Source organism: Chelonia mydas, chromosome 6, assembly GCF_015237465.2.
Source record: "Chelonia mydas isolate rCheMyd1 chromosome 6, rCheMyd1.pri.v2, whole genome shotgun sequence".
Lineage (NCBI taxonomy): Eukaryota > Metazoa > Chordata > Testudines > Cheloniidae > Chelonia > Chelonia mydas.
In genome coordinates this window covers 127665836-127692331 of record NC_051246.2, presented here as the reverse complement: position 1 = coordinate 127692331, position 26496 = coordinate 127665836, and the positions used below count along the sequence as shown (strand labels likewise).

General features: G+C 41.9%; 1 protein-coding gene across 2 annotated transcripts in view; it reads right to left on the bottom strand.

Annotated features, from left to right (window-relative positions):
• Positions 1-26496, bottom strand: part of NEMF (nuclear export mediator factor) — a 36284-nt gene that overhangs the window by 5465 nt on the left and 4323 nt on the right. For both annotated transcript variants that reach the window (XM_037901378.2, XM_043548639.1), the window contains exons 4-25: positions 23042-23167; positions 22817-22965; positions 22514-22581; positions 22049-22135; positions 20296-20372; positions 18976-19046; positions 18810-18885; positions 17460-17522; positions 16344-16421; positions 15788-15996; positions 13541-13726; positions 12966-13029; positions 12330-12418; positions 11505-11608; positions 10424-10486; positions 9979-10091; positions 6509-6566; positions 6303-6361; positions 5201-5321; positions 4770-5055; positions 2370-2421; positions 2227-2276 (exon numbers count right to left, since the gene is read on the bottom strand). In XM_037901378.2, the coding sequence (XP_037757306.1) occupies positions 2227-2276; positions 2370-2421; positions 4770-5055; positions 5201-5321; positions 6303-6361; positions 6509-6566; positions 9979-10091; positions 10424-10486; positions 11505-11608; positions 12330-12418; positions 12966-13029; positions 13541-13726; positions 15788-15996; positions 16344-16421; positions 17460-17522; positions 18810-18885; positions 18976-19046; positions 20296-20372; positions 22049-22135; positions 22514-22581; positions 22817-22965; positions 23042-23167 (2249 nt within the window). The remainder of the gene's footprint in view (positions 1-2226; positions 2277-2369; positions 2422-4769; positions 5056-5200; positions 5322-6302; positions 6362-6508; positions 6567-9978; positions 10092-10423; positions 10487-11504; positions 11609-12329; positions 12419-12965; positions 13030-13540; positions 13727-15787; positions 15997-16343; positions 16422-17459; positions 17523-18809; positions 18886-18975; positions 19047-20295; positions 20373-22048; positions 22136-22513; positions 22582-22816; positions 22966-23041; positions 23168-26496) is intronic.

Sequence of the window (26496 nt, the reverse complement as noted above, 5' to 3'; positions counted from 1 at the left end):
AAGCTATTCGTTTCCCCTCCCCTGACCTTGGAACGGCAGGCAGCCCTGCTGCTTCAGCCAGTGTCGTTCATTCCTATCAAAATAAGTAACATTGTCCAAAAAAATACAGAACTCTTCTTTCTGAAGGGAGGCCCATCTTTCTCCAGAGAACAGCATCCACTAAGCCACTTCCTCTGCTCCAAAAGGTACGATTAACTAAATACCTTCTATTTCCTTCTGTCCTGTGTCAGGTTCTCTGCATGAAGGTTTGATTAGCATAGCCATGCAAACCTGTGAGCATCAGTGCTAGTGACAGGAGAACATAAGCGCCTAATGTCCAGCTCTCTCCACAACCTCACAATTCAGTTATCAGAACATGTCTCCCTTCGCATTAGAGACAGACTCGAGTATTTCTGCCTGCTTCAGCTCAATCCAATACTGGCCCATGGAACAGCTGTTCCCAATGCAAGTTGCAAGCGCTGCATATTGGAAAACCTGCTCTCAAAGGTGTCCTTGTGTCTCAGAGAAAGGGATGTCAGACCAGTCCTGAGTGACTACAGTAGCCTTCACCCCCAAGCTCTTAAGGGGAATGTGGGAAGAATCATTGGTGACTTCCTGCTGAAATACTTCCTACCTCTTGCCTTTGATATAACCATGGCAGAATGAAAACAGTCACACCTCCTTCATTAGCCCATCCAGAATGGGGTAGCAGGATCTAGTTTTGATATATGGGACTGACAACCCAAACAAACAATCCAACTGAAAGAAATACTAGGGTGATTAATATTTCTTGATGTCTTCTCAGATCAATTATCTAATTTATTACTCCTATACAATGAGTTCGGGTAGAATGAAGACTCAGATGATTGCCTGCCAGAACACGGGACAAAGTTGGCTGCATGCTGGAAATCAAGTAGTAACTCCCCCCAACACAGATCTCATCTTGTGCTTTGGAGCAGGCAATGCCTTACTCAAAGAGAAGTCAATAGAAAGTTATCTGAGTGAGATACTAAAAGGCATCGAAGTCTTGACACATGCCAGTGACATTGATAAGTCAAGATCCTGAACACATCAACCATTTCAAGGAACATTTGTGACACCAAGCTGAAATTCTCCTCCAAGTCAACTTCATGTCACACTTATAGGAAACACTGGAAAAAGCTAGAAAATTGTTTGTAACTCTGTCAATGATCCAGATGCTTGTGGGGATTCCCAAAGCAGGAGGTAGCTGCGCTCTGCTCTGGGACACAGGATATCATAACCATGCCTGTCCAGGAGGGACATGGTAAAGCAATATTTGGTGCAATCAACTGGAATGTTTGACTGATTCTCTGTATCTTTAAAGCATGAAAGGGGAAGAGGAAGAGATGCAGGCAAAAAAAAAAAAAAAAAAAAAAAAAAAACCCCACCAAAAAGCACAAAGGCCAAGAACAAAGAGAACTGAAGCACTCCGAGACCCACAGCTCCTACTGCATCAAAGTTGTGATAAACACAGATGGAGATGATCACCAGCAGAAACCGTCAGTTATTTATTTTTAAAAGAAATGAATAAAAAAGCACGAACAGGTTGACACACCAAACTAATTCTGTTGGATGAGTATTTGCCTGAAGACCTAAAGGTTCCTGGTTCAAGCCCTGGCTTTGACAAGTGTAACCAGAGTGAAAGAGAGGATGCCTAGAAGAAGATATGGCCAGATTAGCTGATATCAACATGGGTCAGGCAGCCACCTAGCTGGAAACTGGGAAGCTCCTTAAGAAACCACATCCAGAAAGGAAATTGGTGCCCCCTTTGCCTCCAACTCCTATGTTCCACCTCAAAGGCTGGCAAGAGAGGCTGCTGGGCTTAGAACTGAGTTTGGATTCAGTTCCTGCCTTGTTTGCATACAGAAGCATGGGACCATCACCACTGCATCTTTGGGGTAAATAGTATTCTGTGGCATAGAAACCTGAACTAGATCACAAGCCCTCACAAATTAATTTCCACAGTGCAGAAGTTATCCTTTATATTCTGAACCAGACCTTTGAAATAACCCAGTATCCCATCAAAAAAATCAAATTCTTCCAGCTGATAAAAACCAGATCCTTTGTGTTCACAGTGTCTGTTATATCCATATTGTTAATTTCAAGGGGCAAGAAACACACTGCAAGTGACTTCTTCAGAAAAGGTTAACTCCTCCTTAAGAAATGAGGACTTTCATACATGGAGATATTCAGACCTTTCCTTCCTTAAAATGAAGACATTCTTACCTTCTCTCCTTGGCTGACAAGTGTCTTCGCCCATGTGACTTACTGTCACTCTAAAAAAGTGAAATAAAGTTATATTTCATTATTTCCACTCATAGAAATCACATGGTGTGTTACTTGTTTGACGATCTTATCCGGGAGCTTACCAGGTTAGATGCTTCCTCTTTTGTAACCATTTTCTGGTGGGATCTGTGAAGACTGAAAGGTGCAGCATGTTGTTAGAGAAATAACAGTCTGATAACACAGTCCTGACATAGCAGCAGCTGCCACAACTGGGACAAACTAATTCAGAGTTGCCTATTGGGCATCATGTCCAGGAAAGGATCTTTCCTGAACAGGTAAATAGCGTCAGCACTATGCTGCATCCAGGGGATTTTGCACACCACCCCAATGTACCCTCTAGAATGGGTAATGAAGTCTCTTTGTTTAGTGACCAGACACATTTAACCTAGCATTGAATCCAAATCTCTTGAGTTTGGATTTTCAAAGGAGCCTAAGGAAACTGAGTGCCTCTGAAAGCCCCAGCTTTGATAAATGAAATTAAGTGACAGAGAAACTGTGAAGTAGGCTCTCAGAGATCTTCCCCTGTTAGGTCTTTATTGCATGCACACAAATCCCACGCACACAAAGCATTATTTTTACAGCTGTAATACCTATTAAATAAACCCAGACTGAATGAATTGGAAACTGAAGTCTGATTTCTTGGGAGGACGGGTGGCAGTTTTCCCCGACTCACCCCTAAGTGCCTCAATGTCTAGGGTGAGAGCGGTTCATTCTTATGCCCATTCATCTCGTTCCCTTCAAGCTGCTAAGTAGTGCCATTTGTGAAGACAGCAGGGTAAGTGGTAGGAAGATTAGCCACTGGCACTAACTGGAGATCATCTCATTTCAGGTGGCAATAATTTTCACTCACTACCATCTTGAATAAGAACAGAAGTGATATTAGGCTTCCCATTTCCTGGGTCCTGGTAGAACACTTAAGTGGAAGAAGGTTGGTCTCCCCAAGTAGGAAAAATTGTAAAATGCCCTGTGCTTGAAGCACCCCTAGCAGCCAATATATCTTGATTTTTTTTTTTTTTTTTTTTTTATAGAGTCCCACAAGGCATTCTCATAAGCAAACTAGGGAAACGTGGTCTAGATGAAGTTACTATAAGGTGGGTGCACAATTGGCTGAAAGACCCTACTGAGAGAGCAGTGATCAACAGTTCACTGTCAAACTGGGAGGGTGTATCTAGTGGGGTCCCGCAGGGGTCAGTTTTGGGTCCGGTACTATTCACTATCTTCATTGATTACCTGAACACCAAGTGAGAGTACGCTTATTACATTTGCAGATGACGCCAAGCTGGGAGGGGTTGCAAGCACTTTGGAGGACAGGATTAGAATTCAAAATGACCTCAGCAAATTGAAGAATTGGGCTGAACTCAACAAGATGAAATTCAGTAAAGATAAGTGAAATACTCTGCATTTAATAAGGAAAAATCAAATACACAACTATAAAATGGGGAATAACTGGTTAGGCGGTAGTGTTACTGAAATGGATCTGGGGGCTATCGTAGATCACAAATTGAAGGAGAGTCAACAATGTGATGCAGTTGTGAAAATGGCTAATTTCATTCTGGGGGTGTATTAACAGGAGTGTTGTATGTAAGACACAGGAGGTAACTGTCCCACTCCACTCGGCACCAGTGAGGCCTCAGCTGGAGTATTGTGTCCAGTGCTGGGCACCACGCTTTAGGGAAGATGTGGACAAACTGGAGAGACTCTAGAGGAGAGCAACAAAAACAAAGTAAGGTTTAGAAAACTTGACCTATGAGGAAAGGTTAAAAAAACTTGGGCATGTTTAGTCTTGAGAAAAGAAGATTGAGGAGGGACCTGGTAAGTGTTCAAGTATGTTAAGGGCTGTTATAAAGAGGCCTGTGATCAGTTGTTCTCCATGTTCACTGAAGATAGGAGAAGTAGTAACGGGCTTAATCTGCAACAAGGGAGATTTAGGTTAAATAGTAGGGAACACTTTCTAACTCCAAGGGTAGTTAAGCTCTGGAACAGGCTTCCAAGGGAGGTCATGGAATTCCCATTGTTGAGATTTTTAAGAACCAGTTGGGCAAACACCTGTCAGAGATGGTCTAGGTTTACTTGGGTCCCACTTCAGGGAAGGGGGCTGGACTTGATGACTTCAAGGTTCCATCCAGCCCTACATTTCTATGATTCTATAATAGCATTGGCAATGGCCAAAATACCACATATGCCCCAGCCAGAGAATGCATTAGTGCGGTGGTTACTACAGTCAGGAGAAGGGGGAATAAGATAACCCAAAATGAAGAACTGTGTAACTGTGTAGAGAAGACCGTCTAGGAAGGGCGGGGCAGCACTACCAAACATGTATACACTTGTTTTACTTGGTATTCAGGCAGCCTGCATCTTTGAACACTAGGATTAAATCTTATGTACTCATTGCAATCCCTCTTATCACATAAACATAGTTTTAAGGCACTGACATTCTTAGAATGGCTCATATCGCTGACAAATGTGGAGGCTCTTTTGGTTACCTTTGTGGCTGAAGATGTGACAGGTCAATTGCAGTGTCTGGATAATTTATCTCCTCCTCCTTTACTTCACTCATCAGCTCCTGACCTTCAGCCTCTTCTTCAGATTCTACATCATCGTCTTCAGAGGTTCCCTCTTGTGCTGGTAGCTTGTTTATTCCATCCTTGTCTGCATGAGCAACGTCCTCCTCGTGGTTACTGTTAGACCTGACTTCAATACCATCAGGCATTTCTTGAGGCAGTGCCTTCTCATCATCAGTGCTGCTATCATCTCCTTCTGGTGCTTCTTCTAAATGACGTAGGGGAAAAGACATTTCAGTTTACAGACACTAGACTAACACATTACTAATTCAGGGAGCTGAATGCACATCCCAATGTATTTTTAAGAGTTCCCAGCATGCCCACAGTAAAATATATTAAACCCTGCATAATACCTAGTAGCTCCACTTCTTCTGACACCAGTTCATTGGTACTACTGGTCACAGACTCCATATCCTCATCCTGCACTTTGATCTTTCGTTCGTCTCTGTGTCTCCAAACACAAGATTCTTCCACCTAAATGACAGAAGCAGGTCCTTTTTATTGAGCAAAAGGATTTCCAAGGAAACTGGCTTATACCAAACCCAATGAGAAACTGTAGTGAATGAACACGTGGAACTTCAAATCTTTCTACTGATTCTTAGGAGCCCAACAACAATGTTCATCGTGGGCTCCATTCAATGGACAGAATCCCATTGAGTTCTGTGAGGACTGGATCTGGCCAAGAGATTGAAAACTACTATATTAATGCAAGCTCTTGTGTGGAAACCATTTGGCAAATCTTAGTGTCCCTTATTTGTCTTGACATCATCTCCCTGTTTTTTCAGCATGCCCTTCAATCTTATTCCTCTCCAGAAACAAATTCTGTGTGTCCCTTGAACTCATTTACACATTCCTGAAACTGCCTTCCCTGGTGATTAATTTCCAGCCTTTACATGCCTACTTCCATTTCTTTTCCTTATTTTTAGGTAAAGACTCCTAAGTTTTTGAGCTCCTTTACCAGTGGAAAGGAAAAGGGGAAAAAAGTTTGAAAGCATGTCCCTAGAAGATGAACGCTAGTGGGAGCCCACTGTAGCTAGTCACACACCCATCAGACTGCCCACAAAAAGGGAGCTTCACAAACTCCTGCTAACACTTTAAACACTTGTTATTAAAAAAAAAATATCTGGAGGTGCCGTGGTCACAGGGTTTGTTCTAAATAAATAATTAAAAACAGGAATCCCACTCCAGGGGGGAAGTATTTAAAGAGTGGCAGCTTCTTTGATAAGCTTAGCCCATTGTACCCAGTTTGTTTCTTCAGTTGGCTGTTTCTGAGCTGCATGCCCACTCTCATGAACTAGATTAAAGGTTTCTCTTCCATTCAGAGCAAACAGAATGATATAGTGACCTACTGGAAGGGAAAGGTGCTTATGGGAATTAAGGATTGTTGTGAACTATTACAGCTTTATGTTTATGTAACAAAAAGGAGACAAATGTAACCAATGAATGGGACAGTACCTTAAATAAGAAGCTAAACCCCATCATAAGATATGAAGGTGGAAGAAAGTTTTTTTTCCCTGGGGGAAAAAAAGGAAAACATAAGGTGGTTTAAATATATAAACATATTTTGCCAGGTTCTTGCAGTGATCCTTGCCACTGTAGAAGATACAGATTTTTTGGACAATTGTGGTTTACAAATTGATGGTCTCTCTTCAAGTTCTCACCTCTTATCATGAAGCTCCCTGTAGTCAGATATTCTCCAGTTGGTGCTGTTTTAGACACCTGAAAGAGCATCACATATTGTACATTTAATAAAGTACCGTAGAAAACGGTGCCTCACTGAGTAATAACAGTAATAAAAATAGGTTTCAGAGTAACAGCCGTGTTAGTCTGTATTCGCAAAAAGAAAAGGAGTACTTGTGGCACCTTTTAGTCTCTAAGGTGCCACAAGTACTCCTTTTCTTTTTGGTAATAAAAATGAGCATTTAGGCTAACTGAATTTCTGATTTCTAAGGACAGCTTTTTAACTTCACAAAGTGAAGACTATTATAGGGAGGATTTGCTGAGGAACAACCTCCCATCACCTGAAGCCTTTAAATCATCACTGGATGTCTTTCTAAAAGATGCTCTGGTTCAACCAGAAGTTACTGGGCCTGATGTCGAAATCACTGGATAAAATTTTATAGACTGTGTTATGCAGGGGATCAGATTTGAGCATAACAGTCCCCTCTGGCCTTAAAAATCTATGAATCTGAGGGCTTGTTTTCAGTTCCGGGGTAAGTCAACCTAAGATACGCTACTCCAGCTACATGAATAACGCGCTCTGCTGTCGATTTAGCGGGTCTAGTAAGACCCACTAAATTAACACCCGTAGGGGTGTTGATCTCCCCAGAAGTGAAGACAAGCCCTCAGTTTCTTCCCAGACCTAACTTAAGTGGGCTCTGCAATGGAAGACTCCCCATTCCACTGCTCCCAGGGCAATACTGGTGCTCTGCGTGCAGGAGGTTCCTTTTGAGATCAGTCTTCTTAGCCAGAGGGAAAGTCCTTAATCAGTCTTGAGATTACAGGTTCAAATCACAGCAGAAAGAAATTGTTTTCCCGGTAGGGAAGCAGTGAAAGATTCCAACAACTTTTTGGGAACCAGTCTTTCACTGTTAGTGCCCAAGACACAACCAAAACCACATACAGATACCTAAGTAGAGATACTAGAAATGTCTACATGAGCTAGCCTCAGTTACAATACAGTGCCATGAAGAAAGAACATATTGAAAAGGGTAAACCACAGCAGGCTTGGTGAAATTATGTCAAATGACTGTATCTAGAAAACAGATCAGCTTCGCATGTTGCCTGTCCATTCCAATGTTCTAGGTGTTTTACGACAAAACAAACCCACCCTTATTTAATATGTGAATTAAAGTTCTAACAGAACATTAAAAACTGATTACACTTCTTAAAAATCATTCTCAATCTGACCTTGTGCTGGGGTGCACCATGCCCTTTGAGGAGGCCTGCTGGAGGCCTTGCGGTCCTACCACACTCCGCTCCAGAAAAGGCATAGTAAAGGTAGGTCCTCCAGGCCTGTGCTGAAAGACTGCAGGGGAGCAGCCAATCAGACCCTAGCAGGCTCAGTTAAAAAGAGCAGCACAGCCACCTGAGCAAGTCAGTTCCTGACTGGGACTGAAAGGGAAAAGACAGACTCTCCAGGCAAGGAGGCCTGGGTGAGACCCTGCGCAAACAGGGAACAAGAAAGTAGAACCCAAGGACTATAACCTAAGGCAGAGATTCGCAAACTGTGGTCCACGGATCACCAGTGGTCTGCCAGCTCCATTCAGATGGTCCGCGGATAGTTCCCTCTAAGGTGCACGCCTGGGCGGCTGCACACAAGACAATGAAGGGCCACCCACCTGATTAGTGGAGCCGTGCAGGCATGGCTCCACTAATTAGGTTCCTGGACCGTGGAGAAGACACACATGTAAGGTGAGGTAGTGGCCTTTGGGGGAAATAGGGGGTAGGTGGGTGGGGGCAGAATTTAGAACGTGCAAGGCTGTGGTGGCCAGAGAAAGAGGCGACTTTCCCCAGCTCCAGGGCTGCGGCTGCCAGAGAGAGACGGCCCTCCTTCCCAGCTTCAGTTCTGTGGCTGGGGAGATACCCCTCCCCTCCTTCCCAGCCCCAGCTCAGGGGCTGCCACGGTGGAGAAGAGAGGGAGAGGCCCCCCTCCTTCCCAGCCCCAGCTCGGGGGCTGCCACAGCAGGAGAGAGAGGGCACATCCATTGCATTAGAAAGGTAAGACTACCGATATTAAAATATGAGTTGTGTGCTTTTATTTGTAGAACAAAAATTTTTTTAATTTTTTAATTTAACTTTTTTATATATAGTGCTTTTATCCAAAGCACTTTACAATAGTTAGCTAACTGTACAAACAATGTTTGGAAAGATCATTTAGTGGTCCACCGAGACCCTCAGCAATTTTCAAATGGTCTGCGAAAAAAAATGTTTGAGAACCACTGACCTAAGGTAATGGGTGAAGGTGATGGGACCAAGTGGGAAGCCATCCAGGAGTAGCAGCAGCAACCAAGTAGAGGAAAGAGTATGTGGCTGTTGTCTATAGGGTACCTGGGTTGGGACTGGAATAGTGGGTGGGCCCGGGTTCCCCCACCGTCCACAGGAGAAGTGGCTTAAGCCTCAAGGAGGTGATAAGACTCTGCATTAAAAGCCCAAGAAAGGGGCTGGGAGTTTAAACAGGACCAGGGTTGGGGCTGAAGACCCTGAAGAGGGCCGACCATTCTTTCAACTTTGTTACCCCCAGAAGGGGACTGAAGTTAAGGAGTAAATTGGCTGGAGAGCTGGGATGCCAGAGAACTGCTGATGATAAAGTCTCCAGGGAGAACGCCTTGGGGGCAGTGTTCTATAACAGGGCAGGGACAGACTGAAAGCTAGCCCAGAAGGGGCTGAGAACTGAGCCCAAAGGCAGGGCTGCAGATACCTACTTGGGCACAGTGATAGTCCGTGTTGGAACTTTGTCACCTGGAAGGGATTCCCTCTTGCATTTAGACTATGGCTAGGTCTATACTACGGCTTATGTTGGCATAACTTATATCATCCCCCTGAGAGAGACAAGTTACACCGACATAAGCGCCGGCGTGGACAGCACTATGTCAGCAGAAGAGCTTCTTCCACGACATAGCTACTGCCACTCGTGGAGGCTGAAGTATTTAAGACGACAGGAGAACTCTCTCCTGTTGGCTTAGAGCAGCGACACTGGTGCAGCTGCACCACGGTAAACTCTATAGTGTAGCCGTGCCCTATGTGTGACTTAGCCAGAGGGCTGAGCCACTGAAGACCCACCTGATGAGGGCAACAGGCAGCGGGCACCCTGAGCCAAGAGAGAGTGCAGGTTTGCACCCACAGGAGGCGCTCACAAGAGATGAGTGCAGTGCATCACAGACCTTTAACCTCTTTTTAAAAGATGCTGAACCCACAGCATTTGTCGGGTCCTGGGCCCATTATACCAAAGATTCACAAACCAAGGCCGCCGTCGTAGAGCCAGGGAAAACTTGTAAGGACCATCACATATTATACACATCTGTGTTTCTTTTAGTCTTTAATTTCATCGGTGGTGACATTTACATCGACAGTTCCACACTCATTCTTTCAGAGATTAACTTCTCAAAACGAACAGGCAAGATCTCCTTACCTGGTGATGATAGACCCACCAGGCACTAGTGATGACACGAGCATCCCAGGCAGCACTGTAACATAATGCCATGGTGCCTGCCTCAGTCAGGGTCCGGGGAGGGATCGGCTCACCTGTAACGGCAACACCACCACATTTGCGTTAGCTGAGCACGCGTTTAAAAAATAACCAGACATCGTACAGAAGGATCTCGGAGTGGGGATCTACAGAGGCAGGTCCTGAAGGCAATTTTCCTGCACAACACAAGTACTGTGTTATTATGGCTTCCTCACTGGCTTGCACGTTAATAAGGAAGGACTTCAGACTAAACCTCGTCAACCCGACGTCTGAAGTGAAATGAAGAGCGGACAAGGATGTAGCAGTACATTTTTACTGAAGTCCGTTAAATTTCAAATTGTTTGTGTTTAACAGATTATAAATCGGAGTCAACCACAGACTTAATTACCTGTAGGATTCTTGATTACACAGCTAGTTGCACCATGTAGGTCAGCGTGCACATATATATCTCCTAAAACAGAAGAGATAAGATTGGGACATGTCACTGAGCACACTTAATTGCTGCACTGATCATTAAAAGAGGGTTCCAAGCTTTAAATCAGAAACTGATTTACTTGGATCACTGCCAAAACATTCACATATTCAGGGGAAGTAATTATGTCTACTTGTCAGTTATACCCCATACTAGTTGTCATTTATTCTGACATCAATATCATGGTGAACTAAGACCTTTGGTATGCTAATATACTGCAATACTTCTGAATTCTGTATTGTGCTGTAGAACAGGGGTTCTCAACTTTTTTCTTTCTGAGGGCCCCCCCGCAACATCCTATAAAAACTCCACAGCCCACTTGTGCCACAACAACTGTTTTTCTGCATATAAAAGCCAGGACCCAGTATTAGGGGGGGTATCAAGTAGGGCAACTGCCTGGGGCCCCACGCCACAGGGAGCCCTGTGAAACAAAGTTGCTCAGGCTTCAGCATGTGGTGGCTGGTCTCAGGGCCCCAGGGAGCTGTTCTCAGGGCCCCAGGCTTCAACCCCATGAGGTGGGGCTTTGGCTTTCTGCCCTGGGCCCCAACAAGTCTAATGCTGGCCCTGCCTGGCAGCCCCTTGAAATCCACTCGCAGCCCCCCTACGGGGTCCAGGACCCCTGGTTGAGAACCACTACTGCAGGAAAATACTAGCTATAACTTATGTCCATGGTCTTATGCTCCTCCATGTGGAACAGTGTACAACTGCAAAAGGTAAAGTCTGTTAGTTTGCTTTTTAACTCAGTTCAGGCAATTTCAAAACTATTGGGTAAAGCTGCATTCCATATCACACCTCACACATGGACATAATTATAAAGCTCCAAAGAACTTCAGTCTGAAATTCCAGACAATGTAGCAAAATGAGAATGTGTACAAGCAAGCTGAATTTTATACACAAGCTAATAAAGATCTAACAGTGTTCCTCAGTTTTGGATGTACAATACAATCAGCAAAGAAAACAAAAACTATGCTGACATGCTTGATTTAATCTTACTAACCTGATTTCAAATATCGCTTCACAATCATTTCATTCTGCTGTTGATCTCTTCCAGCTATAATGAGGTAATTTTCAGAGCTAATAAACCACAGGAACTTCTCAAACCTGTCAAATTACATCAAACCACGCTGTATAAAATAACTGGAACTGTTTGCCTATTACAGAAAGTATGGTTTTTGCCAGGGTCTCAGTACTTTAATGTATTACAGGTGGAAAGACAGGTATTCTCAAAGATACTTCGTTTTGTTGATCTGCTACAGTTTCATACATATGTATATGGCATAAATTCAAGGTATTGTACAAATGTAATTGGACTGTCAATCATATTCTTTAAAAGGACACATCAAGCAAATCTCACAATCTATTTTTTTTAACTATAATTGCTACTTTTAAAACAGCTGTTTATAAAAAGGGAGAAAGTATTTCTTTTATTTTCCATGTTTACTCTGTGTGCATTTAATATCACTTTGTGTACAGTCAGTCTCCCCAGTTGTTTGTGTGGATCTTTTATATTGCAGAAAGAGAAAATGTTTAAAATTTTAGGAAAACATGGCTTCAATCCCACATGAGGATCCACATAGGCAGATCCGCACACCCATGCAGAGCACTCTTGAAGGGGCCCACCCAGGTGGATCTACCGGCAGGACTGGGGCTTATAACTAAAACCACAACAACTGACAAGGGACGTACGGGTGGGTGTAGTACCAAAACACTACTTTTAACTCTTTTTTTAAAAACCAATTAGATTTCATGTCAACAACGTCCTTTTAAATTTACACAGACTCACACACTCATCTGAGAGGGTAACTATCAAAAGTTTACTTGCCAATAAACCTTTCTTGCTTTCTGAATGGTGGTAACTGTTTGAACTTCTTTCAATGTTTGCTTTGTCTTCTTTTCTGCTGATTTGAATGCCTGTTTAGGAAATATGGACATTCCCAGTTCTACAAATGCAGTGATCATACAAGCAATAGCCAAACAGTAAGACAATATGAAGAAAAATACCCCCAAAATGTAGTTTGAGACAGTATAGTCACTCGTTTCGCACATAATTCAATTTGCAGGCCTAAAAACCATTTCCGCCCGTGCAAAATCAGAGGCACTTCATTAAAGGCTGTCTTAAAATCTTCATAATTCTGAAAAGGCATGTCTCCATTATTCTGTCATGTAGTTTCTCTAAAATGTGTGTTCTGAAAATAACAGTAGCTACCTGATCATAATGGTTCTTGTTAATGCTGCCTCAGCTACTGGTCTGTCAGCATTTCCATTTTAAATGCTTTTAAGGAGTTCATAACTGTTGATGGAAACTAAATGATTCAAGGCTGCAACTTGTCAGCCCTACATGTAGGTTAAATTGTTTTGGCAAGCTTGATGGGAGGGGGTTGAAACATTAAATCAGTGTAACAGTATTAACACAAAAAGGTACATTTGAAACAAACAAGGAAAAGGTAATAATAAATACCTTCTCTGCAGCTTCTACTGTCTTCTGTGTTTTTTTGGCTGCATGTCTCTTATGATCATAATATCTGTGAAACACAAATCCATTTACATCTCAGATCCCAGTATATTAACTCATTTTTAGAGCTATTTCTTCCCACGGTACTTCGTGCCAGCAGTAAATACTCCATTCTGATAAGGAAAATGTTATGTTTGGCTTAGCTTTTTTGCCTATTGCCTATCACTGTGAATCTGAAAATTGTATCAGTTGAAATGAAGTTACTAATTTATTATCCTCACTAGAAATGTAGAGCCCTGCCTTTATATTTGCTTTGCAGAGAAAGTAGCCATTATGTCCTATGTCTGTTTCTATGCTTGATGTAATTAACATTAAATTAAAATGATTATCAGAGACTGGTTAACACAGAAATGGCAAGACAACATTCTGGGGCAGAGGAATGGACAGTCTATAACTAAGGTAAGGCCACACACTCTAAATATTTCTGTAGGAAAAAGACTAAATTTCTATGATAGTAGCAGAGTCTATTGAAATTAAGCTAAGGAGCACACTACTAAAAATACACACATTTTAAATCTTACTTTTTAGCATTGGCATATGCAGACAAACTGAGATCAACATCAACCAACAATGGCTTGTTTTTCTGAGGTTTCTTCAGCTGTTTATTTTTATGCTTTTTCTTCTTCCCTTTTGGTTCTTCAACTTCTTTCCAATGATCAGCTTCGTCATCTTCCTCCTCCTCCTCCTCCGATAATACATACGGGTTTCTATCAAAATATAAAAGTATATTGATTGTCTTAAAAAGTACTCCAGACTTTTTATTGTAAAAGTTAGCAAGATGCATTCCTCCTTCCATTAATTTTGTAAATAATATTACGAAAGATACACACTCTTGTTTTCAATCTGAAGAAGGCTCTATAGTTATAAATGAAGATAAATGTATAATTATAACAGTTTTGATTATGCACTTTCTCACAGAAGGAGAAGGAGAACAAAGATGAAACAAATACAGGACATTTTACCCTTGATCTTTGTGCAAAATGAAGAGTAGACTGTGGCTCATTATGTTTAATCAAAGCAAATGCAAGATAGGTAATGGTCTGAGATTTTGTGAAATATCTGATCCATTATCATGAAGCTATTCTGAGCATGTATTACTTTGAGTTGCCTTTGCTACTCATCAGCACAGTGAACTCTGCCTTCTATTGCTATGTTTGGCATGTGTAGCCTTAAGGAGGTAGAGGAGCATACAGCATAAATAATGTTTTTTCTGTATCACACAGCAAAGTATACTATTGTTTCCATCATCTTCTGTAGATTCAACTATCTTTAGATGATGTGTATGATTAGCTGTGTGACCTTAATTCATATTGTGAAACAAACTGAAATAGCAGAGAGACTGATAGATTCCAAGGCCAGAAGGGACCATTGTGATCATCTAGTCCAGTGGTACCCAAGCTTTTCCTCTTGCACGCCCCCCGTACCACTAATGGAATGTGCGTACCCCCCACACTCCTGGGCCGGGAGTGGAATCATGGTGGTCACGGCCAGGGCCTAGGAGTGCAGCTGTGGTCGGGAGCGAAGACTAGGGACAGGAGGTGGGAAGGGGTCTGAACCACGGCTGGGAGCAGGAGCACGGCCAGAGCTGAACTGGAGGCAAAGTGGAGCTAGGTGGTGCTCCCTTCCCACCGCCCCACAGGGGCTGGCCCAGGTCCCACTGCACCTCCCCCGGACGTTCCTTCACACAGCCCACAGTTTGGGGACCACTGATCTAGCCTGACCTCCTGCATAACACAGGCCATAGAACTTCCTCAAAATAATACAGGAAGCAAATTGTGACAGTGAGCAGAAGCGAGATTATTTCTGGAAACCCCTATATTATTATATCTGGAAACCCCTATATTCACTTTTTGCTTATCGGTACAATTCTCATATCCTTCTTTTCCATACTGACTTAAGGTATTTTCCACTATCAGTTTTTTACTCTCTATTAGGCTTCCTAATGGGGGGGGTCTATATATACACTCAAATGAAGATCTCTTATATTTGGTTTTAGGCTCAGGGGATTTCCAGTACATTTACACAGTTAAATATATTTCTAGTTTGTTGCCGATACCTGCAGGACCCTTATGTTTTGTACCTCATTTAGTTTTTTTATTTTTAAGTGTCCGCAAGGTCAAGGCACTGATCCAGTATCAAGCTTCTTGTGATGATTTTCCTGGAGGGAGCAGAATGATCTAAATCACAGCTCATACCAGTTTGAATTTTGAACTCTAACTTGTTTACTGGGCCATCTTGTCCAGCCAGCCTGCAGCATGCTAAACTTTCAGCTAGATTCCCTTTTTTGGGCATCAAGGAATGTCAAGATTATTTAAGTTACTGATTTTTTAAATGCATTTGTTTTGCATAATATGCTTGGTGTTGCCTGTTGCATCAAACCAAATGAGGCACGTTTCCCGGAACTGCCTAGGACATGCAGGTAAAAGTGCTTTTGCTCACTACTGCCCTTTCCTCTTAGACATTTCCCACCACTTTTAAAATGTGATCAGTTAACTCTTGCTTTTGTATGCTTGAAGAGTCTATTTCAGTTACCGAACTAAAGGAAAACCAAGAAAGAAAGGTGCATATCGGATCAGTGCCTCTGTCTGTTCACAAAGCCCTCACACACTCACGCTTTAATGTTGCTAAAACCCAGCACCATGAATACATTTGACATATATTAACTGACAAAATAACGTAAGCTCAAATGAAGATGCTCTTTTCCTAGTTAACTTGCTAGTTGTGGGATTAGTCCCTCTTAATGTCTTGTTGATCTATAACATACTTACTTTAGTAGCATTGTGATATGATTTGTCTGAAGCTTTAATTCTTTGATTGCACTCGCAACAGGGTCTCCCTGAGCCTGAGCTTCTTTTACAATTGCTCCAATTTCAGTCCAGTCTATCTGGTTGGCTAAGGCACTGCGGACCACCTGGATAGCTCGGTCAACTATGTCCAGGTTCATTTCTACGAGTTCTCCTTTTACCTTATCAATTTCCTTCAGGAAAGAAAAAGCTTTCTTACAATTCAGACTAAAAACCAATTAAATTTCATAAAAATGATGATTAAAGAAACAAATCTATACAATTAATACAGCTGCACTAAAATTAAACACATTGTTCAAAAGATGACCTCTTCCAAGGGCATGCAAAGCATTGACAAGAAGCAGTTCACACTTCACCAAAAAGGGAGAGAAGCTAGAGGGAACTCGTTAGTGAATAAATACTCCAATTTGTTATCTCAAGTGAACACTAAGAAACACAACTTATGGTGGAAGTGATACTACATGGAATATTAAAAATATTTTCTCTTTAAAACTTGTCTTATGAAACCAGATAGTTCTACCTGAGCTTGATGAAGAGATTCTAGTCTATGCTCATGATCTTTACGAACATTTTCCAGCTTCTTCAGTGCTTGTTTTTCCTTTCAACAGCCAAAGAGAAGAAAGGAAAAAGATTATTAAAGCTAATGTTTAAAATCAAATTTACACAGGTTCAGAGGGAAGGTACTGTACATCTAGGGTCAGGCTTGAGTTATAAGAGATTACAAGTATTGATTACAAGGTTCACAAGATACATACATAGCACATAACCAGCACAGACCCAGACTGGAGTTTTTAAAAAGTCAGTGAATAAGTGATCTCGGGTATGCCGCCCATAAAATTTATTTAGAGTCCAAGTCAGTGTTGGTGTAGCGAATAGGTACATGGGTGGGGTGCATCCCTTAGTCAGTCAGGGGAGGAAGTGGGTTATTTCCCTGACCGGTGGTCTTGTTTACTCTTCCTACTACTGACAGTGTCCCATGACGTGCTCCGTGTAGATGTCTCTGGACCACCTGATGGTGTCAGACACCATGAGCTGTCTCATGAGCCGGGCGTAGCGCTGACCGACTCTGCATATTACAAATTTTACAGTGTTAGATATTCAACACCCAACTGTATCCTATTACAGTATGGAGAGGAAAGAAGTGGAAACAGGATTTTGTTGAACACTGTCATAGAAAGTGTAGCGAAAGCCACTTCCGTAATGAATGGAGTGCCTGTCCAAGAATCACTGATCATTACCTGTTAGGTCCACTCCCTCTGGGGCACCTGGTATTGGTCACTGTTGGTAGACAGGATACTGGCTGGATGACCTTTGGTCTGACCCAGTATGGCCATTCTTATGTTCTTGCTGATTAGCTATTCAATGCTGTGTGTGCACAGTTTAAAAGGAATCCACGGAAGCATCGTAACACTAATGATAGTAGCTGTCATAGTGATCGTAATTTCCCAACAAGAACTGCCCTGGTGCACGCAGCTTCAGACCTGCCCCATACAAGCCAACCCATTACCTTTAATTGAACAAGACAGCACCCACATGGTGCTACAAAGAGCAAGGGCCCCTAAATCAGGCAAATGTCCAGCATCCTGAAGCTCTAAAGGAGTTAGATCAGCTGTTCTGCTTGTGAATGAGACTGTACCTGTTGCAAAGCTTTCAGATCAATCTTCTGACCTTCTAGCTTGGAGTAAAATTCATCCACGGCCTTCAAGAGAAAAAGTCAGTTTAAAGGATCTCAAAGGATGCAATAACCTAGATCAGGAAAGAGTAAGCAGACAGGAGTGGTTCTGTTCTTAAGAGGAGACTGCAGAGACTGCAAAAAGGAGTCTGATCCTAAACTAGGTTTCAACACACTTCCCCTGCTCTACCTAGTCAAGGGACAGTTCAGCGAGGTACTTAAGCACAGGCCTAGCTTTAACCACGGGACTGAACTGGAGCCAAATTCTATATTAGCAAATGATGTAGTGAAGGAAGGAACACGTTCTTTAATTTAAGTATGTAACAACTGTGAAACTACCGTAGGTACAGCCATCTCTGCAATGAGCCATCATAATAATCCAGGTTTCAAAGTAACAGCCGTGTTAGTCTGTATTCGTAAACAGAAAACGAGTACTTGTGGCACCTTAGAGACTAACCAATTTATTTGAGCATAAGCATAATAATCAACTGGTTAATAAGAACAGAATCTCCAAATCAAGCATATGAAGTTCAATACAGTTCTTTGTGGTTGGTTTCAACAGGCAGAAACTGCTTACAATAAAGTTTCTGAGTTTATTTATGCTATGGAAATCACCAGCACTGTGAGGTAGGTGGTACAAACATGATGGGGAGGCATGGCAGGAGAGTGCAAAGCAGGGAATCTAGAGATCAGATTTAGTATAAAATAATTATCTATAGGTTATGTTAACCTTAGTTAGCCAAGAACCAGAAAGGACAAAGATTTCATTTTTAGTGAAATTCCATGTCAAACATTCATCATATTTATATTTTTGCTATTACCCTCAGCTATAAACCAACTGTCTATAAACACCTATATAACCACCAGCAAAATATGTTTAAACAAGTGAAGACAGAGAGTAGCTTGGTTCTGGACACAAATACGTCTTTCACCAATGCTACATGCTATATTTCAGCTACTGGACATTTGAGAGACAAGATGAGTGAGGAAATATCTTTTATTGGTGAGACACACAAACTTGGTCCAATAAAGTATTTCCTCATCCACCTCGTCTCTCTAATGTCCTGGGACCAACACAGTTACAACACCACAGTTACTGGACATGACAAATTGGGAACATAAATGGGTCAACTGTAGTTACCAAGAAATATTTTATTTAGCTTATATCTTACTATGATACTTACTGACTTTACACACCAAACTACCTAGTCATAAAGCATAAAAACGTAATAGTTTCCAGCACCATATTTTCTTTCACGTTTTTAGTATCAGTCATTTGAACTACTTAGTATTGTATCAGCAAAACCACTATACCTTATCAAATGTTTCGAATTCCATGTACGGACACTTTAGATGTTGAGAAAACAAGAAAGGATGAAATTCCTCATATCTGTAAAATATACATTTGATAGTATCACTTGAGTGCTTAATATAAATTAGTTTTCTAGCAAGAAAGGGAGTTAATACTTCAAATATTTACGTGAGGATTTCTTCTGCAGGTTTATCTGGCTCCAGGCTTGGCTTTTTCTCCCGTTTCTGGAGGATATAACCCTTAAAAAAAAAAAACCCATAAGACACCACATTCACACTCATTTCTTTCCAGGAATCTTAGAAGTTATTTTTCCTTTCTTGCCCAAGGAGGAACAGTTTAACACCTTGCAAACATCTGACACTAAATCCGCTGGTAAGCTCTTTTTTCAGAGAGACTTTATGGTGCTAAGTGACTTTGCAGGTAAAATTTTGGCCACTCACCTTTATTCTAAAATATTCCAAATGAACACTGAACTTCTATAACAAACCCAAGTCTACAATGCATCACACAAACTTTGTACCTTACATTTTAAACAACGCTTGTTTGTTAAGGATGCAGTGATGGGCAAGTCAGAATCAGAATGAATTGTACCATAAACTGAGCAATCCTTTCCGCCTTGAAGTTAGAGAAGAACTTGTTATAAGGCAGCAGACTCAGAACATGGAAGAGAGAGGAGTGGATGGGCTATAGCACAATTTTTCCACGAGAAGTGAAAATGATCAGAAACACTGGCACGGGCCCACAGAGGATGTTCAATAGTTGTTATTGCAATAAGTAAATAAATAAATACATGTTTGAAAATTAGGACTACATTCCCAGGGTTAAAGAATGATTTCTATTACCTACTGGTAATTGGCAGTCTTTCTACTCAGGCCTTATTCCCAAGTTGCATTAAGATCGATGTAGAAGGATAAATTACAATCATATTGCTCGCCAGGCGCATGAATACCTTGAAGACACACAACTGCAAAATTAAATTTTGGTTCCTCATTCAACTACAGACTGAGATTATTTTGATATCCCTGAACACTTCATACATTAAAATTACTATCAGTATTTAAATACAATGGTGACACACAAGTCAGATAGGTCCTTTTTACTCCATTATCTCATTTACAGGCTGCACGTCCAAGACAAGCGTCATATATACACACAGGACCCTTGCTAGAACGTGCGTCTATATAGCGCAAATTCGCATATAACGTGGTCGCAGCAATGGATCCCAAATGTAATTACTTTAATTGGAATTCATTTTAATGCGGTACCGTGTATGGATCCCAAATCCCATGTTCTAGCGAGGGTCCGGTGTATTCCTTATTAGTATCTGGAGGGCATCACAGCAGCAAAAATAGACAGACGACAACATGAAAAGATGTGATAGGCATGCTAAACCAATAGCAAATGTCTGACATGATAGAAGAACAATAATGCATGTTCGTTTCTTAGACGGTTTAACTTTGAACTATGCAGATATCAATTAAGATTTACCTTTCCACTAAAGTTGTTAGTTATCTTCATATATTCTTCTGCCTTCTGTAAAGCAGAAAGTACCCTTTCAATATTTTCTAAAGGAAAAAAAAATGGATTTTGAAGAGGCAAGAATTTTGGGATATTTTACATAAACACATAGTGCACTATTTAACCAATAAAGGCTAAAGCTTGACAGACCAAAAACTAACCTCCGCTACTAACCACATTTCTAGTCAGGGGTACAGAGGAATTTTCTCCAATATACAGTTCTTGTGGGAAGTCTGGATTATGAGATTTTCAATAATCCTACTCTCTGAAATACTCTAAAACCAGGATTCTTGCAAATTTGAAAGAAGTCTGCATTTTAATAAGCATCTTTAACCATCAACTCCTTGCATTAGAAACAAATGTCCATTTTGAAGAAAGCCTCATTTAGTGTCCTTTTTAAACTTTGAGATATTTCTTTAAAAAAATACGTATTGCAGCTACATGCATAAGATATAAGAGTGCTGGCACAAACACATAATCGCACATAAAAAACAAGGACTGGATGCGTGCAATTAGCTGTCTTGGCAAGGGTGTACAATGAAAGTCCCTACTTTTGAAACATTAGCCATAAAACTCCCTTCTTTATTACAGCACTTCAGATAACAACAGATATCAGGTATTACATTATTTTAATTAATTACAGATCATCATATTAACATAGTTCTCCCCCTCCGAAAAAACACTCATAGCAAAGTACGACCACAGAACTAATCATTCTGACCTTACTGCCTCAACCCATAATTGTATATTCCAAAGAAATCAAAAGCAACTGTTCTAATTCATTCAAAATCCACCATCTTGCTTTCTAATCAATATATAATTTTTTTCATGATTAACACTTTGGCACATGACTCTTGTATAGTAAGTCCCTTATTAATCCTTCCAATATCACAATTAACTTTATGCCATATGATGAAGTGCTACTGTAACTATTTAGAATTGAGGCTAAAAGGGATGGAAAAATACTAGTGTATAAGCAATGCTAGGGCTTTAAGAGAATAGTGTTAAAGTAGTCTCCAGCCTGTAAAAACTTACACTGCATATCCATTGTGATGCTCCCCAAGGGTACCCTGGGTTGTGAGGTGCCTCACCACTATCTGCTTAGTGTGAAGCAGTCTTATCTGTGCCTGCTGTGGGTCAACTCCCTGAAACCACCAGTCTCTGGCAACACAAGCACTGCCTTCCAGGCCTTGCTTTCTCTGGACAGGTAGCAATTAGCAGACACCAGTCTCCAAATCCTCAGACTTTTCCCTGCGGCATCCAGGCCCTTATCCACTGAATGCTCACAGAATTACCAGGCCTGCTGTTCCCAAAGGAACACTACATACCAGCTTTTAAGATTCAACTGAGGACCACTGCTTTGCTTAACACCACAGCACTTAGATATATTTATAGTGAAAACAAGAATAAGTTTATCATCACAGATTAGAGATTCACAGAGTAGTGAGTATGAATATTGGAAACCAATGGTTACATATAAATAAATCATGACACACTTTTAGAGACCAAGCTTAACTAACAAGTTAAACACCTTTCGGTGGAAGGTTCTCTCACCCAAAGTTCCCTTCAGCGTTTTCAGCCAATCCTGGCTGAGCACCCTTTTTCCATGAAACAAAGCCACTGTTTTTACTTCCTCAGTGAAGGGTGCCTAGGTGTCTTCTCTGCCCCTCCAAATATAGTCAAGCAAACCTTTGAAGTGCACAAATATTATACTCTTACATACCTTTGCTTCCCATCTGTTGATCTACTTTGGCATTACCAGACAATCCAGCTTCTATAAGGCAGTGCTCAATGAGTGTGGCTCCATAAGCTATAAAAGTAGAAAGAACCAACTATAGAAGCAGTTTAAACATTCAGGTTGAAATCTGTATTAAGAATGATTAATTTCCAAAATTGAATGAGACATTTTAGCCATCACTGAGAAAATTCAGCAAAGGTCCCGATACTATAAGTGCTTCATGGACAAATCCCTACACCCATATAAAGCATATTAAAGGATTGCAGCCAAGTTTCTATACTTTTGTATTAAAATTCTAGTCTTAACAAATAATTTTGCATTTTATATATAGGAGACTGTCTTGAACCTTCTGAAACACAGTTGTGTCTTTTTTATTTTAATTTTCACATTACATCTAATATGAATGCAAACAGTTTGCACATTTCATATTGTAATAATGCCATTACTTACGAAGATGTGGGTTAAGGACTCTCTTTAGCAGTTCCCCGTTAGGTGCATTTAATATTGTTTCAGTCAACCTAAGAGACATAATAAGCAGAATTGCTGCTATTCAAAAGAATAAACGTACAATGTTGAATTGATTTTCCATGTTTTCTGAATTAGAGAAGAAAGCAAACAATTTCAATTCTGTGAGAGCTGCATCACCTACACAATGTTCAAAGCTTAAAACAGACTATTCAGACTCAAAATTTTTATATGTAAAAGTGGTCTTTGCTTTATTTATAATATGCATGTTGCACAGAATAAAGTTACCTTTCCAAGGTAGGTAATGGTGCAGATGCTTTAGCGTTATCAACTGGGTACCGTTCCCGAACTGCAAATTTGACATCATCTGCCTCATCTGTGCGAAACCTCAGGATGTTTAAAATTAAGTATTCATAGTCTGTCAGAACAATGTTTCCCTGCAATAGCATTAAAACTGATTATTAGAGTCCATATTAAATACTAATTTATAGACTAAACAGTTTTATGACTTACTCTGTCGTAAAGCTCAACAATGAGATGATAGGCTGCTTCATCACTTCCAAATTGAAAGTCTACAATTCTGTCTATCCCCAGCTGTTTTACACTGACAAGTCTTCTACTCCTTAAATGCTTACGACACTGATGATAGGGAAGAGAAAAATATTAAAATATGCATATGTATATAAGGTGTAAACAGAAAGGTCCTACTCATAGTATTTTAAACTGAAATGTTTAATTAAACGACTGTGTGCGTGTCCCCGTGAAAATCTGAACATTTTTTGCTTATCTTGCTTATCTTTATTCCACTTATTATAGACAAATACAAGACCTGGTATAAACTTACAAAACTGAATATTACATACATGAGCTGCTCAAACTTTGACAACCATCAAGCTCTGATCTACTCTTGCTTGTTAAAGAAAAACAGTAGCTCCAAATTGCAAAAAATTAAACATTTTTGTTAAGCATTCAGCATTTACAGTAATAAAAACAGCTGCACTATTTGAAACCTGCACGTCTCTGCCATCCCAAGGAGGGAAAGAGCTAGTGTAACCTAAGGCCCCAATCCTGCAATGACCTCCACTCAGGGTTACTCCTGCTTCCACAAGACTCCCACTGACTTCAGTGGGGGATTTGCAGAGAGGCATTTCAATGAAGCTCCTCATGGGCACTCTTGTACGCCTGTCTGTACGGTCTCTTCGCAGGAGTGGGGAGCTAACCAGATCTGTAATCTGATTCTGCAATCAGACGCATCCACAACGGCTCTATTTGCTGAACTGGAGCCTAATAGTTCACTTCAAGACCTGACACCTCAGATAGTCTAATCCAGAAGTCCTTACTCATGCAAGACTCCCATTCACTCTGGGTTTTGCTTATTCAGAGGCTTCAGAATCTGGCCTATATAATAAAATAAAATAATATGTTCACTTCGCCAAAGTAAAATTCCAACAGGCATGGCTAGTCCAGTGAACATTTATGAGCTTGAGTATCAAAGGCCTGGTCTACAGTACGCAGTTATTTCGGAATTAGCCGAGTTAATTCAAAATAAAACTGATTCCGTTCACACAACCAAACCAGTTTTTTTTATTTAAAAGGGCTCTTTAATCCGATTTCTGTACTCCACCTCGGCAAGTGGAGTAGCGCTAAAAATCGAGATCACAGGTCCGGGTTACAGGTACTGTGGACACAATTTGATGTTATTGGCCTCCAGGAGCTATCCCAGAGTGTTCCCTTGTGACTGCTCTGGACAACACTCTCAACTCCAGTGCACTAGCCAGGTAGGCAGTAAAAGCCCCAGGAACTTTTGAATTTCATTTCCAGTTTGGTCACCATCAGCATAGGTGACCATCAGCACAGTCCACCATCACAGGCAATCATGCAGTCCCAGAGTCGCAGACGAGCTCCAGCATGGCCTGAGCGGGAGGTACTGGATCTCATTGCACGTTGGGGAGACAAATCTGTTATGGCAGAACTACATTCCAAAAAAGAAACGCAAATATGTACGCTGATGTCTCCAGGGCCATGATGGAAAGAGGCTACTCCAGGGACACTGAGCAGTGTTGTACAAAAATCAAGGAGCTCAGGCAAAACATACCAAAAAGCCAGTGAGGCGAATGGGCGCTCTGGGTCACAGCCCCATACATGCCGCTCCTACTGTGATCTGCATGCAATTATGGGGGGGTGACACCACCATTACCCCACCACTGTCCATGGACACCGGTAAGGGGGGAGTTGCATGGAGCAAGGAAGATGAGTTATTGGAGGAGGAGGAGGAGAACAGTGCACAGACGGCAAGTGGGGAATCCATTTTCCCCCCTAGCCAGGACCATTCTTAACGCTGGACCCAATCGCCTCCCAGACCATGACCCTGGAGAAGGCACTTCTGGTGAGTGAGAGCCTGATCGGAGCCACGCGGTGGGGGGTGGGAGGAAACCCGCCGCACTGGGCTGTTCGCGTTTAAAGGGCTCATCCCTGCTCAGAGCCTCATCAGAGCCACACGGTGGCGGGGGGGGAGGGACTGACGGGTGTTGTGTGAAGTGATCATCCCAGAGAGCCCACAGACCCTCCTTTTATATGGCAAACCCACCAGGCATTGCTTGCTATGGGAAAGGGGGCCCAGCAGTTTGAAAGCATTGAAATGAATGCGGAAGAAGCAGAACCCCGTGTGCCCCTAGGGCTTACCATGGCTGCCTACAAGCTGAATTCTGTTGCCCGGCCACATGTGATGGCTTACTTACACCAAAGTGGCAGACACTTCAGTATAAGAGGCAAACTGCGACCTTGTACAGAAAAAACATGTGCTGTGTACTACGAATTGTCTGTTTCACTGAGAAAGTGTCCCCTTTGTTCTCTAAAGGATATCTTTTAAAATACTACCCTCCCTTTTTCTCCTCCTGCAGGTGCAAATGTTTCAACGTGGTCCCTATCTACTCTGTCCCAGAGGCTGGTCCAGATTAGAAGGCGGAAAAAACCGAACTCGGGATGACATGTTTGCCAAGCGCATACAGTCCTCCCGCACTGATAGGGACCAGCTGAATGTGTGGAGGCAAACGATTGCGGAGTCCCGTAAAGCATTACATGAATACGAAGAGAGGAGGGATGCGTGCGATGAGAGCAGGCAGGATGCTATGGTCAAGCTCATGGGGGAGCAAACAGACATGCTCCGCTGTATGGTGGATCTAATGCGGGAAAGGCAGCAAGACCACAGACTGCCGCTGAAGCCCCTGTATAATCGCCCTCCCTCCTCCCCAGGTTCCATAGCCTCCTCACCCAAGAACACGGGCCGGGGGGGGGGGGGATACGGGGACCCACACACTCAACCCCAGAGGATTGCACAAACAGCAGAAAGCTGGCATATCCAAAATTTTGATTTGATTTCTGGACTTGTCCTTCCCTCCTCCTCCACCCGCCTTTCCCAGTACCCCCCCTCCCCCAGTCTACCTTCTGATTTCTCTCAACGTGTTGTGCAACAAATAATAAAGAATGGTTTTTAAACAATTGTGACTTATATATAGAGGGGGCGGGTAACTTCAAGAGAAACAAACACAACTGTACTCTGGCCAGTCATGAAACTGGCTTTCAAAGCTTCTCTGATGTGCAGCATGCCCTGCTGCGCTCTTCTAATCGCCCTGTTGTCTGGTTGTGCTAAATTGGCCACCAGGCGAGTTGCCTCAACCTCCCACCCCGCCATAAATGTCTCCCCCTTACTCTCACAGATATTGTGGAGCACACAACAAGCAGCAATTACAGTTGGAATATTGGTTGTACTGAGATCTAACTGAGTCAGTAAATGGTGCCAGCGCGCTTTCAAACATCCAAAAGCACATTTTACCACCATTCTGCACTTGCTCAGCCTATAGTTGAACTGCTCCTTACTACTGTCCAGGGTGCCTGTGTACGGCTTTACGAGCCATGGCATTAAGGGGTAGGCTGGGTCCCCGAGGATAACTATAGGCATTTCAACATCC